General features: G+C 39.7%; 2 protein-coding genes across 2 annotated transcripts; both read right to left on the bottom strand.

Moving 5' to 3' along the window:
- Positions 1-17341: 17341 nt before the first annotated feature.
- LOC132631004 (uncharacterized mitochondrial protein AtMg00810-like) lies at positions 17342-18328 on the bottom strand. Its single transcript, XM_060346596.1, has 2 exons — positions 17963-18328; positions 17342-17881 (listed from the first exon to the last, which is right to left on the bottom strand). The coding sequence occupies exons 1-2, from the start codon at positions 18326-18328 to the stop codon at positions 17342-17344; spliced, it is 906 nt and encodes a 301-aa protein (XP_060202579.1).
- Positions 18329-20667: 2339 nt separating this feature from the next.
- On the bottom strand, positions 20668-21589 carry LOC132631003 (uncharacterized). Its single transcript, XM_060346595.1, has 2 exons — positions 21064-21589; positions 20668-20954 (listed from the first exon to the last, which is right to left on the bottom strand). The coding sequence occupies exons 1-2, from the start codon at positions 21587-21589 to the stop codon at positions 20668-20670; spliced, it is 813 nt and encodes a 270-aa protein (XP_060202578.1).
- Between the last annotated feature and the right edge of the window lie 368 nt (positions 21590-21957).

The raw sequence follows: 21957 nt of genomic DNA, 5'->3' as shown, positions 1-21957 counted from the left end.
AACCAGGTACCCTTTAGGTTCGAAGCCCCGTCTATATATAGGGTCCAGATATGCGAAGCCTTTCCCGAAGTTAACAAAAGCTCTTTCTCTACCTCGGAAATCATCGTGGGGGTAAAGTCTGCTACAAAATCGGCTAAGATTTGAGATTTAATAGCCGTTCGAGGGTTATACTCGATGTCATAACCGCTAATCGCTAGGCCCATTTGGTCAACCTACCCGATAGTTTCGGTTTGTGCATGACATTTTTTAACGGGTAAGTAGTTACTATACATATGGGGCAGCGCTGAAAATAAGGTTCTAGCTTTCTTGAAGCACTTACCAGTGCCAAAGCTAATTTTTTGAGGTGCGAATAACGGGTCTTCGCATCTCCTAGTGTTTTACTCATATAATAGATTGGAAATTGCGTACCATTTTCTTCTCTGACCAAGACGCCGCTTATCGCCACATCGGATACCGATAGATATAGAAACAGTTGCTCATCTGCCTTCAGTGTGTGCAGCAAGGGCAGGCTCGACAAGTACCATTTCAATTCTTGCAAGACTTTTTGACATTCCGGTGTCCAAACGAAGTCATTCTTTTTCCTCAGTAGAGAGAAGAAATAGTGACTTTTATCGGATGACCTTAAGATGAATCAACTCAGAGCCGCTATCCTTCTAGTCAGCCTTTGCACTGCTGTCACGACCCAACTAGGGGCCGCGACGGGCACCCGGGGCTAACCGCCGAGCACCGCTCGCTCTATTACCCTCCTTACTCGATTAATGCCTTATCATCACAAGCTGCCCGCCCATGTCGGAACGGTGTGATAATCAATAATAAAAGCCCGCGTCTAGGCCTCCTGCGTCCGGGGTACCATCTCGTGCCGCCCACTAGTGGTGTCTGCCCACGCCCGAGGGTCATGGTGTATCTGTATCGCTGCCCGCCGAAGCGGTGTCTGCCCGGCCAACTAGGCCCGGTATGCAATGCTCATGCCATGCTTATCATAAAATAGTCATAATAATGTGGTTATTGTAAAAATATTTACCTTATCATAACACATGCATGAGGTTTGAGAACTACCTTACTCTATCGGGGTGACGTAAGGTCGTGACCCCCCGATTACTTTATGGAGCAATTACGGACATTCTGCCTCACCTCGAAAGGACTAGTACATAAGGTGAGTGTAGGCAAGGACTAACATCATCATATCGTATAACTTATCTCATATGAACATTTAACTTTTTAGAATGTAGGAGCCAATGGAAAGATGGTAATTCGGACTATAATATTCATGCCATTGGAAAGAAAGGACTAGCCTCACATACCTTGTCGTTTAGCTAAGTTGTTGTCCACTTATTTTCCTTCGATACCACGTCGTCACCTTCATGAGAGAATTCGTATTACATTAGTTAATCGACTATGAGAACGCATCGTCAAGTCTAGGAAGAATTGGGCAGCACTTCTCTTGTTTATACTATTTTTCCCATGTTTTATATTAACTCCCTACATTCACCATACTACTCACAATATCACAATCAACAATCATCATTCATGCACAATTAGTAAAATCCACCATTTTCCTCCAATTTACCTATATTTCTACTTCTAGCTCATCTTTGTGTTTCCACGCATTTAACACTTGTTTCATGATATAAACATCATTCATAACGTATTCGTAATGACAACTCTTCAACTTTCATGATTCAATTCCACTATCACACACTTATGTCACTATTTACTCAATAATGACCCATTTCTATGTTCTTCTATATTTCAAATATGTGAACCTTTCAATGCCTCAAACAACATGAATTTGTCGTGGAACTTACCTTGAATGATGGTTGAACAATCTTGAGTTGAAATGCTTCACTTAGACAAGACCCTAGTTCCACCTTCTTTGGAATTTCTTCACTTAGATGATCCTTTATTGTGTTCTTACACTTGATTCCATGAAATTAGTGTTGTTGGTCTTGATATTCCCTTTAATTCTCTTGAATTCTTGTGGAGGAAATATTTGGAGAGTTCTAGAAGTCTCTTGAGTTGTCTTGATGAAAAATGAAATGAAATGAGCTTAAGTCCCTTTTAAAAATCACAAAATCTGATCTTTAATGAATTCTTGTCGGGATGAACAGTGGTCGTAAACCACCATTTACGGACCGTATTTTGATTTACGGTCCGTCCACTGTGGTCGTTTTTAAGCATATGAAAAACAGAAAGTTTTGGCTGAAAAACATGGTAGTTTACGACCTGGTTTACGGGCCGTATTCTGGGTCGTATTTAACCATATTAACGCTGGACAGAAAGTTGATTCTTTTGGAAAGATGGAATACGATTGCACTATACGGTCCGTAAATCACTTTTCGGGCCGCATAGTGCCATATACGACCACTGGGCTAAAAAATTTCCGCCACCTTCTAATTTCCAAAAATTCATAATTAGCCATTCCCGACTTAATAAAACATCATGCACTCAAGCCCTTCATTGTTCTACTCATCACACAAGTACGGAAAAATTTCCGAGGTGTAACATTTTTCCCCCCTTTTGGAACATTCGTCCTCGAATGTTCGACACTCGGGAATTCTAGAAAAATTTTGCCAGAGTCTCCTTTGTAATTTGACTCTACCAACCTGTCACAGCAACCCACAATATCATGGCCTTACAGGGCTATATCACACTATCCACCCATCCATGGCGACACACGACTAAAATCATAATTCTAAGGTGTACATACCTTACATCGTCGACGCTTCACCTTGAATCTCCTCCGGGGACTGTAACAAATGCGGGTACATGGATTTCATCTTCTCCTCCGCTTCCCAAGTCATTTCTTCTCGATTGCTGTTTCGCCATAGGATTTTCACTGAAGCTACTTCTTTGTTCTGGAGCCTTCGCACTTGTCTATCCAGAATGGCAATAGGTACTTCTTCATATGTCAGCTTCTCTGTCACCTGCACATCGTCAACTGGGACTATTGTTGTAAGATCCCCGATACACTTGCGGAGCATCGAAACATCGAACACCGGATGGACTGATTCAAGCTCCAAAGGTAGGTCCAATTCATATGCTACCTGTCCCACCTTACGGACAATTTTATAAGGTCCGATGTATCTTGGACTCAATTTCCCTTTTTTGCCAAATCTCATCACCCCTTTCATTGGCGATACCTTCAGAAATACCCAGTCATTTTCCTGAAATTCTAAATCCCGTCGGCGGTTGTCTGCATAACACTTTTGGAGACTTTGAGCTGTTAACAGTCGGTCTCGAATCACTTTAACCTTTTCAACTGCTTGTTGGATCAGGTCGGGGCCTATCAATTGTACTTCTCCGGTTTCAAACCATCCAATTGGAGATCTTCATTTTCTTCCATATAAGGCTTCATACGGGGCCATTTGAATACTGGAATGATAGCTATTGTTATAGGCAAATTCGATAAGGGGTAAATGCTCATCCCAACTGCCCCCAAAATCCAACACACACGCTCGGAGCATATCTTCCAAGGTCTGAATAGTACGCTCGGCTTGCCCGTCCGTTTGTGGATGAAATGTTGTGCTAAATTTGACTTGAGTACCTAACCCTTCTTGGAAGGATTTCCAAAACTTAGCTGTAAACTGGGATCCTCTGTCTGTAATAATGGCCAAAGGGATCCCATGAAGGCGCACAATTTCCTTTAAATATAACCTGGCATAGTCTTCTGTTGAATACGTGGTTCTAACTGGGAGGAAATGTGCTGCTTTCGTGAGTCTGTCCACGATCACCCATATAGAGTCATATTTGCCTCGGGAGCGGGGTAATCCCACAATAAAATCCATATTAACCTCCTCCCATTTCCAGGTAGGAATTTCCATTGCTTGCAATAAGCCCCTGGCTTCTGATGTTCTGCTTTCTCCTGTTGGCAGTTCGGACACTGCGCCACAAATGCCGCTATGTCTCGTTTCATGCCATCCCACCAATATAGCAATTTAAGATCATGATACATTTTGGTCGTACCTGGATGAATGGAATACCGAGAATGATGCGCTTCTTCTAAAATTTGCTGGCGTAATTTTGCCACATCCGGGACACACAGTCTGTCTCGGTATCTAAGAACCCCATCTATGGAAACTGCAAATGGAAACTTCTCTTTCCCACGGGATACATCCCTGTGACGACACATCTGCGGATCTTCGTACTGGCGTTCTTTTATCTCCGCATTCAAGGGCGAGACCGCAGGATCATTAACACTAATTCCTGCCTTACCCGAATCAATTACACGTACCCCAATATTTGCTAGTTGATAGAGCTCAAGAACCATTTCTTTCTTTTCTGAAGGGACTTCACTTAAACTGCCCATTGATCGGCGGCTAAGCGTGTCTGCTACCACATTCGCTTTCCCGGGGTGGTATAAAATATTCACGTCATAATCCTTCAACAATTCCAACCACCGCCTCTGTCGTAGGTTCAACTCCTTTTGCTTAAAAATATGTTGAAGACTCTTGTGATCTGTATAGATATCGACGTGCATACCGTACAGATAATGCCTCCATATCTTTAAGGCATGAATAACCGCAGCCAATTCGAGATCATGAGTCAGATAATTCTGTTCATGTTTCCGCAACTGTCTCGAAGCATATGCAATAACCTTGCCATGCTACATCAGCACACATCCTAGTCCCACACCGGAAGCGTCACAATACACGACCTAACCATCCGGCCCTTCTGGAAGTGTTAACACTGGAGCCGAGGTCAATCTATCTTTTAGCTCTCGGAAACTACGCTCACAAGCATCATTCCACTGAAATTTTGCTGACTTCTGGGTTAGCTTCGTTAATGGGGCTGAAATAGATGAAAAGCCCTTTACGAATCTTGGATAATAACCTGCCAAACCCATAAAACTATGAACTGCTGTAGGCGTCGTAGGCCTTGGCCAAGTCTTCACAGCTTCTATTTTCTGAGTGTCGACTCGGATGCCGTCATCTGAAATAACATGGCCTAGAAACGCCACAGAATTCAGCCAAAACTCGCACTTTGAGAACTTCGTATATAATTCTCGGGCTCGGAGAAAGCCCAGAACAATTCTTAGGTGGTCTGCATGTTCTGACTCGGTGCGAGAATATACCAGAATATCGTCGATAAATACTATCACGAAGAGATCCAAAAATGGGCTAAACACATTATTCATTAAATTCATGAACACCGCCGGGGCATTTGTCAATCCAAACGACATCACTCGGAACTCGTAGTGACCATATCTTGTCCTGAAGGCAGTCTTAGGAATATCTGCTTCTCTAATTCTCACCTGATGATAACCCGATCTCAGATCTATCTTGGAAAACCACTTAGCGCCCGGTAACTGATCAAACAAATCATCGATTCTGGGAAGAGGATATTTATTCTTTATTGTTGCCTTGTTCAACTGTCTGTAGTCGATACACATTTGTAGAGATCCGTCCTTCTTCTTTACGAACAGGACTGGTGCTCCCCACGGCGAAGAACTGGATCTTATAAACCCCTTCTCAAGTAAATCCTTTAGCTCTGCTTTTAGCTCTTTCAGTTCTGCCGGAGCCATTCGATAAGGGGGAATGGAAATAGGCTCGGTGTCTGGTAATACATCGATAGCAAAGTCGATTTCCCTTTCTGGAGGAAGACCTGGAAGTTCATCCGGGAATACATCTGCAAATTCATTTACTACCGAGACAGATTGGAAAACTGGTGGCCTTGCCTCTGTATCATGAACCCGAACTAGATGATAAATATAGCCCTTGGCTATCATCTTTCTCGCCTTGAGGTAGGAAATAAACCTACCCTTAGGGGATGCTGTGTTACCCTTCCATTCAAGTACGGGCTCTCCCGAAAACTGGAATCGAACCATTTTTGTCCTGCAATCGACATTAGCATAGCACGAGGCCAACCAATCCATTCCCATTATTACATCAAAGTCTATCATTTCCAGCTCGATCAAGTCGACTTGAGTCTGGCGGTCACATATCACCACAACATAATTTTTATATATTTTCCTCGCTATTACGGGATCACCAACCGGAGTGAACACCTCGAAAGCTTTAATTGGCTCAGGCTTCACCCCAATACAATCAGCAACATATGGGGTAACATAAGAGAAAGTAGAGCCTGGATCAATCAAAGCATATACGTCACGGGAGAATATTGTCAGAGTACCTGTGACAACATTTGGGGAAGACTCAAGATCCTGTCGCCCAGCTAAAGCATATACGCGGGGCTGAACAGCTCCTGAAGTAGATGCTCCCCCTCTGCCTCTGCCTCTACCTGCTGTAGTCTGAGAAGTCTGCGCTGCCGGGCACACTGAAGAAGACCCAACTGCTGATCCCGTAGGCTGAGTCCCAACTCTACCTCTCGCTGAAGGGAAATCTCTCATCATATGACCAACCTGCCCGCAGGCATAGCAAGCATCGGTACCCTGACAACACTGTCCGGAATGTAATTTACCGCACTGACTACACCGCGGTACTAGGGGTCTTCTCTGGCAAAAATCTCCCTTGAACTGAAAATCTGAGGCCCTCGAGCTCTGGCCCTGCCCTGATTTAAAAGAATGGTCAACCCTCCTATCTGAGAACCGGGGAGGCGCACTGGTCGCTGACTGACCTGAGTACCTAGAATGCATCTATCTCGATCCCCCTCTATACTCACTGCTTGCCCCCGTAGATCTAGCTCTCTTACCTTGCCTTCGGGCATTATCCCGATAACTTCTTTGCTGCTGTTGTCGTTCCTCCAGGTTCTGAGCATGTGCCTGTATTCGGGAAATATCCATCCCGTCTTGCAAGGAGGCTATCAAGCAATCTCTAAATAGGTGTGGCCCCAAACCACTCACAAATCTATGAACCCGATCGCCCATATCAGCCACCATAGTCGGGGCATACCTGGCCAGAGAATTAAACTGCATACTATACTCTCGGGCACTCATAATTCCTTGCTTTAAATTCAAGAACCTGTCCGCTCTAGCTCAGCGGACCTCAGACGGCAAGTAATGACGAACAAAGGCATCCACAAATTCTTGCGAAACGGGAGGTGGTGCATTCTCTCCCCTTGATATCATCCAATTTTTGTACCATAGCACTGTCATATCGCAAAGTCTGTAAGAGGACAACTCTACCGATTCGGTCTCAGAAGCATGCATAAGTTTCAGCGTCCTCGACATCTCATCAACAAAGCCTTGGGGGTCCTCATCCGGCTTCGACCCGAAAAATTCTAGAGGATTTAAAGTCAAGAAATCACGGGCTCTCGTACTGGCCGATCGATCACTTGGGCAGTATTTTGCCTTCAAAACTGTAAATTATGCATGATGGCTAGAGCATTGTGCACCAGTGTTAGGACAAGGTTATATTAAAGAGCCTTATTTTAGAAATCCTCTAATTTGAGTTAAACGACAATTATCTAGTATGGAAATAAACGGACTCAAATAGACCAGAATGGATATAAAAGATTCTTATAACTGATTTTGAAAAGTAGTTGATTGATAGTTAAGATATTAATGTTTGGATATGCTAGTGTTTCACTAAATGTATATAAAGTCACAGCAAGAACAGTAATACAAATGGTTTATTCCTACAGAAGTCATTATAAATTCAGGTTAAAAGACAAACTTCAAACTATGACTTATCAGGTAGAGTTTGCTAAGGCATAGTTTGCCAGCAAAACTCCACCTTCAGGCATAGTTTGCTTGCAAAAGACAGAGTTTTGCAACTAAACTATGCTCGATGGGGCAGAGTTTGTAGGCAACCTCTGCTTAGCGATTTTTTTTTTAATTTTCACCTGAGAAGATGTTCGAACTCGGAACCCTGAGATTTTAGGAGAAGGCCAAAAGTTAAATACTTTCATTTTGATGGGCAAAAATTAAAGAACACCCCAAAATAAGGGCATTACTGCGAATTGCCTAACTAAACTCAGGTAGAATTCAGCCCAAGTCTGATTTATGACTGACATTGTTAGATTATCATACTTGTTTTCCAAATTATGTAATAGAATACGACGGTAAAGTTGAATTAATAATTTAATTTAAAGTCTGCACTCGTATAGATATCAATCATAAAACTATTACAGTTGACCACTTTGCCAAATAGCCGAAATTATGAGTTAATTCACCCGTTGGAATAATGAAATAATTAGAGTGTTAAATAAATGATTGTTATGAATACATCACATTATGGTGATGAATATATTACGGTGGTTGTCAATTTTCCCATGTTTCCCAAATATGTTACAAATCCTTTGACTATGGATTTCCATCCCGTAACCTTTCTTGGCCATTCATTTATCAAGTACATGAACTCATTAATCCTTGTATTTGAAAAGACATTTTGTAAGCTATACAGAGGTGATCATTCTCTTATGAAAGGAATAACAGAAACACAGAGAAATAAAAGGTTTTTACTACTCTCTCAGTTCTTGTGTCAATAATTTTGGAGCTTTATTTTATAATTGTGGTATTTCTTTTACAACACGTTTCCAGCATGAAGCTCTAATCAACTGAGAAGGTTTCGGTATGATTTTTTTTTTGTGTTACGAACATCAAGCGAAATATGTTTTCCAAAAGATTTACTTTAATTTGGTTGTTGGAACATCAAGCTAGCTAGCCTTGAAACTTAATTATATCTTGAATTCTCAAGACATAAGCATGAAATAATATTAACGAGAGTGGCAGCTATAATAGCTTAAATGAAGTTGATAAAGGTTGATTGTCTTTAGTCTTATAACTAGTAAATCTGCATGCGCTTCGCGTGGTCTTGTAAGAGATTAATAAATTATAAAATAATCATCGAGTTAATTATGAATTAATATACTATCCCTGATGTATGAAAAAGAAAACAAAAGAATTAATATACTATCCCTCTTTTTTTTTATGAGAAAAAACATTTATAAATAACATATATATTTGGTTTATTTTAACATTTGCACACTTCTGTCTAATGTATAGTTAGTTGCATATTATCAATGAAGCTTATTTTTCATCTAATTAATGAGGCTCAAGGAATATTAAAATTAATAATGAGACAAAAATATTTAAATTATTATAAGTTATGAATTTGAAAGGTGAAAATTTGTACAAATGAAATACAAACGTTTCGATTAAAAACAAAAATCATTAGACCGCTTTCTCTTGCTATTGCAACACAATTTTTTTTTTTTTTAAGCAAAGCCACCAGAAAGGTGGAAATTTATTGATAAAGAAAATATGTACATATCAATCCAAAAGGGTGATTGATCAAATAAATAAAAACAACAGAAAGGAAAATCAACAAGTGGAAAAAGGAAATACATATTTTAGTTTAAAACAGACTATTAACAACTATTGATCCAAGGGCCTTGACTTGATAACATCTATTACACCTTCAAAGTCTCACAGGTGGCATGTTTCAAATCAGTTGAATCATTCTTCGGGCCACTTAAATATAGTTGTGATCTTCTGTACAAACCAGCATCTGTATGGAAGCAAAAGCCACTCTCAGCTTTGAACCATTGTCAAAAGAGCATGAATCCTAGCCTGGACATGTGTAGCATCCATATCAAGAAATGACACCTTAATATAATTACTGTATCTGTCCATGCTAGTTCAGACAACATTTGAATATGACTTTTCTACATATCTTGCTTATCAGCCTGGTGATCTTTCAAAAGTTGTACTTTTCTTTCAATGTTCAAACTGTCCAGCTTAATCCTTTGCATGAAGCCAGGTCTCTATGATACTTGATCCATAATTAGAACAGTCTGCTACTTAGATCATGAGCATCACACCATTTATATTAAGGAATGAGCATGCCAAGCACACTGATACCACCCTAATACAGATGTTGTAAATACTCACAATCAGTTGGCAAACTGTATTCAGTAATAGTTACAGTTCTGTTGCCAATCTGGTGCTTTGTCTTGAAGGGTTCTTATTCTCAAGTTTGGAATTCCTCTCTTTTCCATATTCAGAATCCTCTTAGCTTGACTTGGCAATTCCTGAAAATTATGAAACTGAACTGAACCTGCAAAAACAAAAACCAAGTTAGTTAAAAAATCTGCAAGCCCATTTCCTTCTCTATGTATATGCTCCACAAATACTCTTTGATCATCCATCATCCTCTTGATATCATCCACCAACATTGAAATGCTCCAAGGGACCTTCCATTCAGCATTTAATATCTTCTTCATGGTCATGAAATCAGTCTCTATGATCAATGGAAAAAGCTGCTTTTCCACACAGTATCTCAGTCCCATTGTAATAGCCTCAGCCTCAGCCACAATATTTGTTCCATCTGTCAAAATTTTAGCAGCTGCATACACCAAATCTCCCTCTTCATTTCTTATACAAAAAGCAGCAGAACTTGGTCCTGGATTTCCTTTAGCAACTCTATCAGTATTACACTTATATACTCCAGATGCAGGTCTCCTCTATTTAATAATTCTGCATATAACAGTAGGCTTATATCCTTCAAAGAATTGAACAATCTGATGCCATACAGTTGGAATATGCAGCCCAGGAAACTGAACTTTACATAACATATGAATGTTCATATTTATGTCATATAGCACTCTATTCAGATTCATAGTACCACCATGAAGCCTATTGTTTCTCCACTTCCATATTTGCCACACAATAAAAGCAGGCACTGCTTTGTATAAGGTATTCATTTTGAAATGGCATTTTGCTTCCCACCAACTTCTTATAGCATGTTTGACCTGAACACAATTCATGCTCAATCCAGCCGCCATATTGAAGTATCTCCATACCTTTGTAGCCAAATCTCCACACATAAACAAATGGTTTATAGGCTCCATCTGAGCATTATGACAGCAGCAACACTTTGAAACTAATGGAATGCCAATACTTGCCACCACTTCATCAATTGGGACTTTAAATTTCCACAATCTCCACATGAAGAATGAAATTTTAAAAGGCACACCTTTGATCCACATATTCTGAAATGGCACTGTTACATTAGCTTTTTGTCTTAGTAACTGCCATGCACTACTTATTGTAAACCTGCCTGTACTTGTCATCATCCACCAAGGTCTATCCCATTAATTTGATGCATATTTAATGTCAATTTCCTGTTTTATATGTTGCACAATATCTTTAGGAAACAGCTGCATGAGTTTGCTGATATTCTATCATCCATCTGTCATAAGTTCAGAAACATCTTCAGCATGCTCATTAATTTGCCAGGACTGGGGAACCACATAGCTAAGAGCACCTAGCTTAGTCCAATTGTCAAACCAAATGTTTGAACTTCCAATCTTTGGCTCCCACCAGATTTCCTGTTCTATACTTTCCCTTGCTTCCAACATCATCTTCCAGACTTGTGCCCTCCCTTCCATTGAACCACCTGAGGAATTTATTTTTTGCAGTATTTATTCAACATGAAATTAGCCCAGAGAGAACTAGTGGTTCTAAACTTCCACCAGAGTTTAGCACATAAAGCTTTGGATATGTCATAGATAGACCTGAAACCCAAACCTCCTTCATGTTTGGGAATGCACATGTTAAGCCAAGCTGCCTAGTGTCTGCATCTTCCTTCCTCCTTATTATTCCAAAAGAACCTAGCAAAGATCCTGTGTAATTCCTTTATAACACATTTATGAGGCCTTATAGCAGATAAAACATAAATTGGGATACTTTGAAGGACACTTGTAATCAACACTGCTTTTCCTCCATAAGACAGTAACTTGCCTTTCCATGTTTGTAACCTGTCTTTGACTTTCTTCAATAATTCAGTAGAATCCACTTTTCTTTTCCTGACATGAGTAATTGGTACTCCAAGATATGTAAAAGGAAATTGTCCTCTCACAAATCCTGTTACTGTTGCAACCTGCTGACTTAACTCATGTGATACTTTGCTGAACATATAAAAAGAACTTTTCCTCTTGTTTATCAGTTGTCCAGATATTTTCTCGTATTCCTGAAGAGTATCCATGATCATCTGTAAAGATTGGTTATCTGCTGCAGAAAAAATGATTGTATCATCTGCATATGCCAGATGATTCAACTCAACACTCCACTTTGGCATCCCATAACCAACAAAACCAGGCTGATCAAACAAAGAATTTAGTGCCCTTGAAAGAACTTTTGCAGCTAAAATGAAAAGAGCAGGATAGAGTGGATCCCCTTGATTGACACCTCTTGTAGAATGAAAGAAACCATGTGCCTGGCCATTTAGGAGAACAGAATACCAATTATTTGCCAACAACCTCTATATAAGGTCAATGAAAAATGGAGAAAATCCCATCTTTCCCATCACTTTACAGAGGTACAACCATGAGACCCTATCATATGCTTTTGCCATATCCAACTTAATCACAACATTTGCTGGTTTTCCTCTCTTCCTTATATCAGTTACAATTTCTTGTGTCAACAACACATTCTCAATTATATTACTGCCCTTAACAAAACCAGATTGATTTGGAGAGATCACCCTTGTAAGTAGCTTGTCTAGTCTGTCATGAACTACTCTTGATATGACCTTATTGATAAAGTTGCTAAGACTTATAGGTCTCATATCAGAAAATGCCTCAACAACATTCTTCTTTGGCAGCAAAACCAGATTAGTGTGAGTGATTGACTTGGGAAGAGTCTATCCTTCAAAGAATGATTTAACAACACTATATACATCATCCTTGATCACCTCCCAACACTTCTGATAAAATACACCAGAACATCCATCAGGGTCGCAGGCACTTTCCCCATTTAATTCAAATACAGCCTTCTGTACTTCCTCCATAGTAGGATGATCAGCAAGTAGTATATTATCCTCCTCGCTGATCAGCTCTGGAATATGATTAAAAATTGGAGAATCTTCACTAACCTCCTCATGAGTAAATTGCTTATGGAAAAAGTTGACAGCTTCAGCAGCAACACTATTAACATCCTCAAGCCAATTACCAGCATCATCTTTAATCCTCCTTATCTGGATTCTTTTTCTACTTCCTTTTACCAGACTATAGAAATATCTTGTATTCTTATCACCTTCAGAAAAACAGTTCATCCTGGTTTTTTACCTCCAGAATTCCTCTTCATAGTGAAGATACAGCTTAAGTTCTACTTGTGCCCTTTGCATGACCATTCTATTTTCTTCAGATGGATTACCCTTAAACAATTGCTCTTTAATCTTAACTATTTCCTCTGTGATTACAAGTTGTTTAAAAATGTCCCCAAAAGTAGTCTTACTCCATGCACTTAAAGCAGTTTTCAGTTTCTTCATCTTGAGCTTAAATGACAGAAATACATCATCAGTTAAGACTGTTTCCCATTGCTGCTTAACAAAATCAAGAAAAGTATCATGTTCCACCCAGAATTTGAGAAATCTGAATGGTTTGATAAACTTTTCCACTTGATATCCACATGATATAAGTAATGGTGCATGATCAGAACCGGTCCTTGACAAATGTTCCACTTCTAAGTGTCCAAACCAATTCTGAAATGTGTCATTATGAACAATCCTGTCCAATCTCTTAAAGATGCAGTCATTACCAGCCCTACCATTCCACCAGGTGAAAGGACTCTCTTTTAAAGGCATCTCATGCAACTCACAGGAATTCAGACAAAAGGCAAAATCTTCATATTCTTGTGGCAAAACTGGTAAACCTCCTATTTTTTCTTCTTCATTCAGTATAACATTGAAATCTCCACCAACCAGCCAAGGAGATGTCATATTACTAGCCAAGAGGTATAAACTATCCCACAACTACATTCTCTCCACTTCAGAACATTTAGCATACACCATTGTAACCACCATATCTTTGTTGAAATCTTGAAACTACAGCTTTACAGTAATAGATTGCTCAGTATCCAACAGAACCTCAACATCAACATTGTGTTGCACAAAGAACCAGATTTTTCCATTACAGTTGGAATTAGCATAAGGCATTCCAATCAATAGCATCACCATCAACATCTTCCTTCTTATTGATGACCAATATCAACTTATCATGTTCCTCCTATAAGTTGTAAGAGACTACATCATGTAAAGCTTTGTTAGGTGATACCCTTACAGCAACATTCAGAGGCTGCATATCTCTAATATCAAGAATAATGGCCAAAGCTAAATTCCTTTGTTCTGCATCAGCAACTTTCTCAAGATAATAGCCAACCAACTGCAAGTTACAGTTAGAGCTATGTACCTCCTCATCAGAAATATCCTTCAGAATTAATGCCTGAGCAGACTCCTCCTGATCCATGCAACCAGTCATATCTTGCATCTTCTCAACAGAACCATCATTCAAATATAGATCACCTGCTTGAGTACATTCAGACATCTGATTTTCCAAAGAAATTTTAGAGGCCTCATTTCTATCATGAATCCTATTACTATCAAGCCTTTGATGAGCATCTTCATCTGCATCCCTACCACACCTATTTTTAACTCCTAGATGCTGATCATCTTCATCAAGTCTTCCCTGCACCATTTCAGACTTTTGATCATCTGCAGATAATTCAGTATTCTCATGTTCTTGACAGTCATGAGACTTCTTTGAACCATAAGCCTCCTTAACCTCCAGAAAGTCTGCTTTGCCGTCCAGCTATGGACTATTAATCTTTTTTTTAACAAGATCATCATTAGGCTGCTGTGTATTGGCAATAACTACTACACTGTGATTATCATCTTCACTATTGTGCACCTTAGCAGTTTCATTCTCATAAACTTCACGTTCTTCCAGAGACTTGGTTCCATTTGTAGCATGATGTTTGTCCAGAAACAAGTTTGCATCATCCACACCAGCATGCACCTTATTATGCTCCTTCTTGCCATCTATACAGTCAGCTGCAACCCCTTGTTCTATAGACACATCTTCTTCAGTGACGTGCTCCTCATGACTATTACTGAGCCTACTAACATCAATATCCTCTACTCCTTGGTTCAATACCTCAAATTTGTTTGATACCTTAACTTCTTTGTTTCCATGATCCCTCCCAGTTGGAATCACTTTGTTGTTGTACTGCCCTTTGTTCCCAGGGTAAGTTACCACAGTACCACTGGATAATACCTTTGGTAAATATTGTTGCACTAGTTTTTTCCACCCCCTATTTCTTCTATATCTTCCTTGTTGGATCTTCCCTTGTTTACTTGTTCCAGGCTCATCTACTACAACTGCAGCCTTTCCTTTGTTCTGAGATCCTACCCCATTATCTGCCACCTCATTTTCCAACAGTTCTGGATGTAGCACCCAACATTCATCATTGGAATGGCTTTGTAAAAAGCACTTTGTGCAATACTTTGGTAAGTAGTCATATTGAATATTAACTTTAATCGACCTGATATCCTTTGTAACATCATCTTCAATCTCCATCCACACAGACTTAGGCAAATATGCAAGCAAATCTACCTGCACTTTCACTCTAGCACAGTTTGGCCTGGTCTTATTGATAGTAGCAGCATCTAGCTGGATTGGCTTGCGCACAGCAGAAGCCAATGTAAACAAAGATTCCTTGACAAAAAAAGTAGGAAGAAGGTTTGGAAACGAAATCCAAGCCATAGCAATTGAAGTTTCCCTTTCCACACTGAATTTAGAATCATATATTAATGGTCTCATTTGATAAGAATGACCATCTTTTGACTTCAACCAAAAGAAACTTTTTGATGATATATTAATAAAATCTTCCCTTAGATCACATCTTATCAAGACATGCCTATCTCTCAAAAAGCCTACACGACAGTTACCCTTTACTCCACACTGATGAGGTATAATAGATCGCAACTCTTCTAGATCAGGCCAACCATACAAAAACTTACCAACAATGGCATATTGTAGGTTTTCAATCCTTTTCATTCGTAATACTTCAGAAGAGGACCATCTTACGACATGTTTACCATCTATAATCTCAACCATCTTCATAGGAATGGATTCACACGCTTGCATGGAATTTTTACCAGTTTCATGCATTAGGGTTTGACGATAATTCTGTGTTGTGGACGTAGGGATTACTATTTGTGACTGCTGAGCATTGCTGGACGAAGAGAGGAGGGAGGAGGGAGAGGGGAGGGAAATCTTGAGGAGAGAAAGACTGACCAACCACCAGATGCGGCGGCTGGCCAGTGGTTGGAGTGGCCATAGCACTGTTAGGGTTTCAAACTAGGGTTTGCATGGGAAGAGAGAGAAGAGAGCGTTTTTTTGTACCGAAGTCCCTAGCCTTTACACATGTTCTATATGAATAAGGAGTGAATGCATTGCAACACAAATTTATAATATTTGTGCTGTGTGAAATCTTTAATGCATAATATTGCCATTTAAAGCATGATTTTATGAGATAAACATTTTATTTAGTGACTACAACATTATATTAGCGATAACAATCACTAAGTAGCCACAGTAATAGTTTAAATTGAAATATATAAGTTAATAATATACTTAAAATAAGTGTAATAGAAATCATAACTAATTTTGTTAAATCCAGTATATAGAAAAATAATTAATTGTTTGACATTTGATTATGACTTCACTAATTATAGAAAGATAAAATTTAGAATTATAAAAATAATCTTTAACAGATAACATTTTAAAGAAGAGATAAGGAACCAAAACTAATTTCATTTTACTTCTAAAAATAAAAAATAACTATCATCTAATCTGCAATTTTATGTTCTTTCCGCATATTAAAGATTAGATTTTGTACTTTTCTAAATTATTACGTAGTAACTATGAATGTGTCCTCTAAAATAACCTGGATGAGAGTCAGTCGTCTATGACACACGTTAATAACTCAACTATCTCAAATTAAAATATTGGACCAAAAAAAAAAAACGATTTCAAATTATCAAACAAACTGCTACATATTAATGTTATTAATGTACGCTTCTCAGAAGACCTTATTGCATCACCCTCATTATAGTTATTATATTATATGATAATAATAGCCATTCAAAATATTCATCAAACTTACCATTTAAAAGGAATTAATAATTTTTTTAAAAAAAAAATGAAGAGGCTACAACATGACCTTAAGTTAACTAACAAAATTAGCAATCTAAAAGAGTGAATGGATATGAGCGGCAAACACATTCAAAAAAGAACACACCGTTGAACCAAGAATAATACATAGTCATGAAATAACTTACAATATATAAATTACACTTTCTGGAATAGGAAAATAAAGTTTCAAGCAAAAAATGTCAATAAGCAAATATAGAGGCAAAAGAGAAGTATAAATGAACTGAAATTATAATGAAAACCCATCACCTTTGGATATAAGCACATAGCCTTCTTATGTGTAAGAAGGTAAAGATCTGCTTGCCTTCTTCTTTGTCAACTGCTGCATATATACAAAGATCCTAGACTATAATAAAGGTAACTAAATATACATCTAATCATAATGGTAACTAAATATTCTTCTAATATATTTACAGAGATAAAGATGGTAACTAAATATTTACATAATCTAACACACCCCCGCAGTCGAAGTGGGAGGTTTGCGGACGCTTAGGCTGTCGCAAAAATCTTCAAATAGAACCAAGGGAAGACCTTTAGTAAATATATCCGCGATCTGATAGCGCGATGGGACATGTAGGACACGTACATGACCACGAGCAACTTGTTCACGGACGAAGTGAATATCCATCTCGATATGCTTAGTACGTTGATGTTGAACAGGATTGTCGGATAGATATATGGCACTAACATTATCACAGTACACCAACGTAGCCTTTCGTATTGGACAATGAAGTTCTAGAAGAAGATTGCGTAGCCAACAAGACTCAAAAACTACATTGGCTACCCCTCGATATTCAGCCTCCGCACTAGATCGAGACATGGTGACCTGCCGCTTGGCGGACCAAGAAATGAGATTATCACCAAGAAAGACACAATAACCAGAAGTCGAACGCCTTGTATCTGGACAACCACCCCAATCTTCATCCGTATACGAAATGAGAGTGGTGGGTTTAGATGGATAAAGATGAAAGCCATGATCAAGGGTGCCCTAAATATAGTGCACAATGCGTTTGAGAGCATTCATGTGGACCTCCATCGGGTTATGCATGAATAGACAAATCTGTTGCACAGCATACGAAATGTCTGGTCTCATGAAAGTGAGATATTGCAGTGCACCTGCCAGGCTACGATAAAGTGAAGAATCCTTAAATGGTGAGGTAGAAGTGGCACTTAACTTCGGTTTGGTGTCAACTGCAGTGGCACTTGGCCTACAAGACAACATGCTAGCTTGTTCTATGATCTCTTCGGCATACTTCTTTTGAGATAAAAATAAACCACCAGCATGACGAGTAACAGCTATTCCCAAGAAATAACTGAGTGGTCCCAAATCCTTCATAGCAAATTCAGAGTTGAGAAGTGTCATGATAGACTTGCGAAGATCATCAGAGGAGGTAGTAAAGATGATATCATCCACATACAAAAGAAGATATGTCATATCAATACCTTTTCGGTAGATGAGCAGTGAATGATCAGAATTGTTGTGGGTGAATCCAATACTAGAAACATAATCAGCAAATCATTTGTACCAGGCCCGGGGAGCTTGCTTGATGCCATATAAGGACTTCTTTAGTAAGCAGACATAGTCAGGATGTGTGGGGTCTCAAAAATCCACGGGTTGATGCATGTAGACAATTTCCTCGAATTCACCATGTAAGAAAGCATTTTTCACATCAAGTTGGTGAATAGGCCAAGCATTAGAGAGAGCTAGACTGAGAACAGTGTGGATGGTCTCCGGTTTCACCACTGGCTAAAAGTATCGCCACAATCCACGCCAATCTGTTGAGTTTTGCCATCACCTACAAGTCTGGATTTATGCCTCTCAAAGGAACCGTCAGAATTTTTTTTATGCCTAAAAATACACATAGATCGAATAACATGGACATTAGGTGGGCGAGGTACTAACTCCCACGTCTTATTTTTAATAAGAGCCTTATATTCATCTCCATGGCCATTTTCCAATTCGGGTCACGTAAGGCAGACACGAGGTTACGAGGAAGAGGAGATTTGGAAGCATGAGTAATGAAGCTGTATTTTTGGGTTAGGCTTGACAATACCATGTTGACTCCTAGTGATCGGTTTTTGGGCTGGAAGAGGACAGTGGACTAGTGGGCTTGGGCCGGAACCGGTCGTGGGCTGGACAGTGGGGCTGGCGGTAACATCTGAGGGTGAGGCAGATGTGGTCATGGGTGGTGGACTGCTAGGACCGTGGGCAGGAAGTACGGATGCTGGAAGGTGGGCTGGTTTGCGAGGCTAAGTGGTGGATTACATAAGGAGAGGGTTCATCATCCAGAAAGTCACAATGGTGACGATCTAAGGGAGTATGCAGCTTAGCAAATGGAAATTGGGTTTCATCGAACATGACATGACGACTTATGATGATTTTCTTGGATGATAAATCATAGCATTTGTAACCACGATGATGGGATGGATAGCCTAAAAACACACATGGGGTGAAACGGTCTTGAAGCTTGTTAATGGTATTAGATGGGAATAGGGGGTAACATAGGCAACCGAACACCCGAAGATAAGAATAGGATGGGTCTTTGTGATATATTACTTTGAGAGGAGATTGATAGGCTAATCCTTTATGAGGAAGAATGTTGAGGAGGTAGGAGGTCATTTGTAATGCATGATGCCAAAATAAAGGAGGTAAGAACGCATGAGTGAGTAAAGTGCAAACCATGTTGTTGATTGTTTGAATTTTTCTTTCGGCCTTTCCATTTTGTGATGAGGTATGAGGACAGGAGAGGAGAAAAGACAAGCCATTAGATTTGCAAAACTCCCAGAATAGACCGTTATCAAATTCCCGGCCATTATCGCATTGAATGTTCTTTATTTCCCGTTCAAATTAAGTGCGAATAAAATTTCGAAAGACTAAGAAAGTGGGTAACGTTTGAGACTTAGTTGATAAGGGAAATTTTCCCAAAAAATTAGAGTAATCATCCAAGAACAAAACATGATATTTGTGGCCCGAAGAGCTCAAAATGGGAGATGTCTAAAGATCACTATGGATAATATCAAACAACATACATGTTTGTGAATGAGATGCAACAAATGGCAATTTAATCTGTTTTCCAAGAGTGCAGGAATGACAAACATGAGATTTAATCGGTCCATTACATTCAATAAATTTATTAGCCTAAGGGAGTCGAAAACAGGTGCTCTCGGATGACCCAAGCGATCATGCCACATAGATGAAGTTAAAGCTGCAAAAAAAAATGGTAGTGTGGTGGTGATGGGATAAAGCTCGCCCTGACTATGACATCTCATTAGACGCATCCCGATCCGGTAATCCTTCACAGAAAAACCAAAATGATCAAATTCAACAGAAACTGAGTTATCTATAGTGAATTTTCGAACTGAGACTAGGTTCTTGATAAGATGAGGAGCATGAAGAACATTTTTTAAAGCTAAAAGTGGGTTGGGGGGAGCCAAGTTGGTATGACCATAACCACGAATTGGAATTGAATGACCATTTCCGACAATTATATCACGATTATTGCTCAAATTAAAATAAGACAAGAGATTATCTTGCGCGGATGTCATATGAGAAGTAGCTGCGGTATCCATGTACCAATTTGCATCTGGAGGAGTGAGCCCAAGTGTGTGCATCGCTGCCTCGATGTCGGTTGGAGTGGGCTGAATGTTGGTAGAGTAAGCTTATGGTGGACGTGGCCCAAGTATGCCAGCCTGCCTCTGTTGAGTGTTATTCCTGGGCCTTGGAGTGGTTGGATACGGATAAGGAGGCATAGGCCACGGCATGAAGGGCCACTGTTATTGCTGTGCATTCCCCATCCAAGGCTGTTGCCATTGTTGCTGCTGGTCATGGTGTTGCTGCCAGCTGCCGCGTCCACCACCGAAACCACCACTGTTTCGGTTGCCACTGCCCCTATTGCCACCGTCTCTGCCACGGTTCTTTCCACCATTGTTACTGCGGTTTTGATGCTTTTTCCCACTATTATTCTGACAGTTTGGGTGGTTATTTCCAGAAGAGGGATTATCATCGTAATCCCGAGCAAGCATGGCAGTAGTGGATCCCGTGGCAAGCTGTTTGGTAAAGCCTGTTTCTTCAAGAATGAGCATGGAATGGGCTTGATAAAAGAGAGAAAGGGGATTTCTTTGACGTATGAGTGTACCCACCGCCTTATAGGTGTCAGTGAGTCCGGCTACCATTTGAAGAATGAAGCAATTGTTGGAGACTGGAGCACCGACGTTTCTTGAGTTGATCGGATAGAATCTTGAGTCGTTGACAATACGCGGAAGCATTAGGGAAGTCTTCCATATTGGTGTGAGAAAATTCATACTCAAGAGTGATGGCTCGAGAATTTTTGTTGTCCTGGAATATGTCACGCGGCCTATTCCAAGCATCCATGGCCGTGGAGTCGGGTTTAATGATAGTATGCAATAGGTCAGTAGAGATGGCAGCATAAATCCATTGAAGAACCGTGGCATCAAAAGTCGACCATAACTCTTTTTCAGCATCGGTTTTGGGCACCTTTTCTTTCCCGGACTCCGGTGGAATGATATGGTGGAGGACTCTGTGGGATTTGGCGTGGATTTTGAAGAGTTCCGCCCATGTCCCATAGTGGACGTTTTCCATCTCGAGAGCAATGGAGATGTGATTTTTGATGTTGGAGACAGCCAACGCTGGGTCGAAGAAGGACTTGGTGGAATCAGATGAGGAGGAATCACTCATGGTGGTTGATTAGAGAAGAAAGAAGATGAGGATGACGCAGGGATGGCAGAAGAGAGAGGAGCAGAATCGTGCCCTAGTCTGATACCATGTAACAAGGTAAAGATCTGCTTGCCTTCTTCTTTGTCAACTGGTGCATATTTACAAAGATCCTAGGTTATAATAAAGGTAACTAAATATACACCTAACCATAATGGTAACTAAATATTCTTCTAATATATTTACAGAGATAAAGATGATAACTAAATATTTACATATTCTAACATTATGCAGTACTGATCCCCACCCAAAGATCCAATTTTTATTTCTTCTCTATATTTCCTCTCTTCTTAAAATCAAAGAACTAAAACTTCAACTCAATATGGAGGAAT

This window comes from Lycium barbarum, chromosome 3 (assembly GCF_019175385.1).
Source record: "Lycium barbarum isolate Lr01 chromosome 3, ASM1917538v2, whole genome shotgun sequence".
Classification (NCBI taxonomy): domain Eukaryota; kingdom Viridiplantae; phylum Streptophyta; class Magnoliopsida; order Solanales; family Solanaceae; genus Lycium; species Lycium barbarum.
Note: the sequence above shows the minus strand (reverse complement) of the source record. Positions and strands in the feature narration are given on the sequence as shown.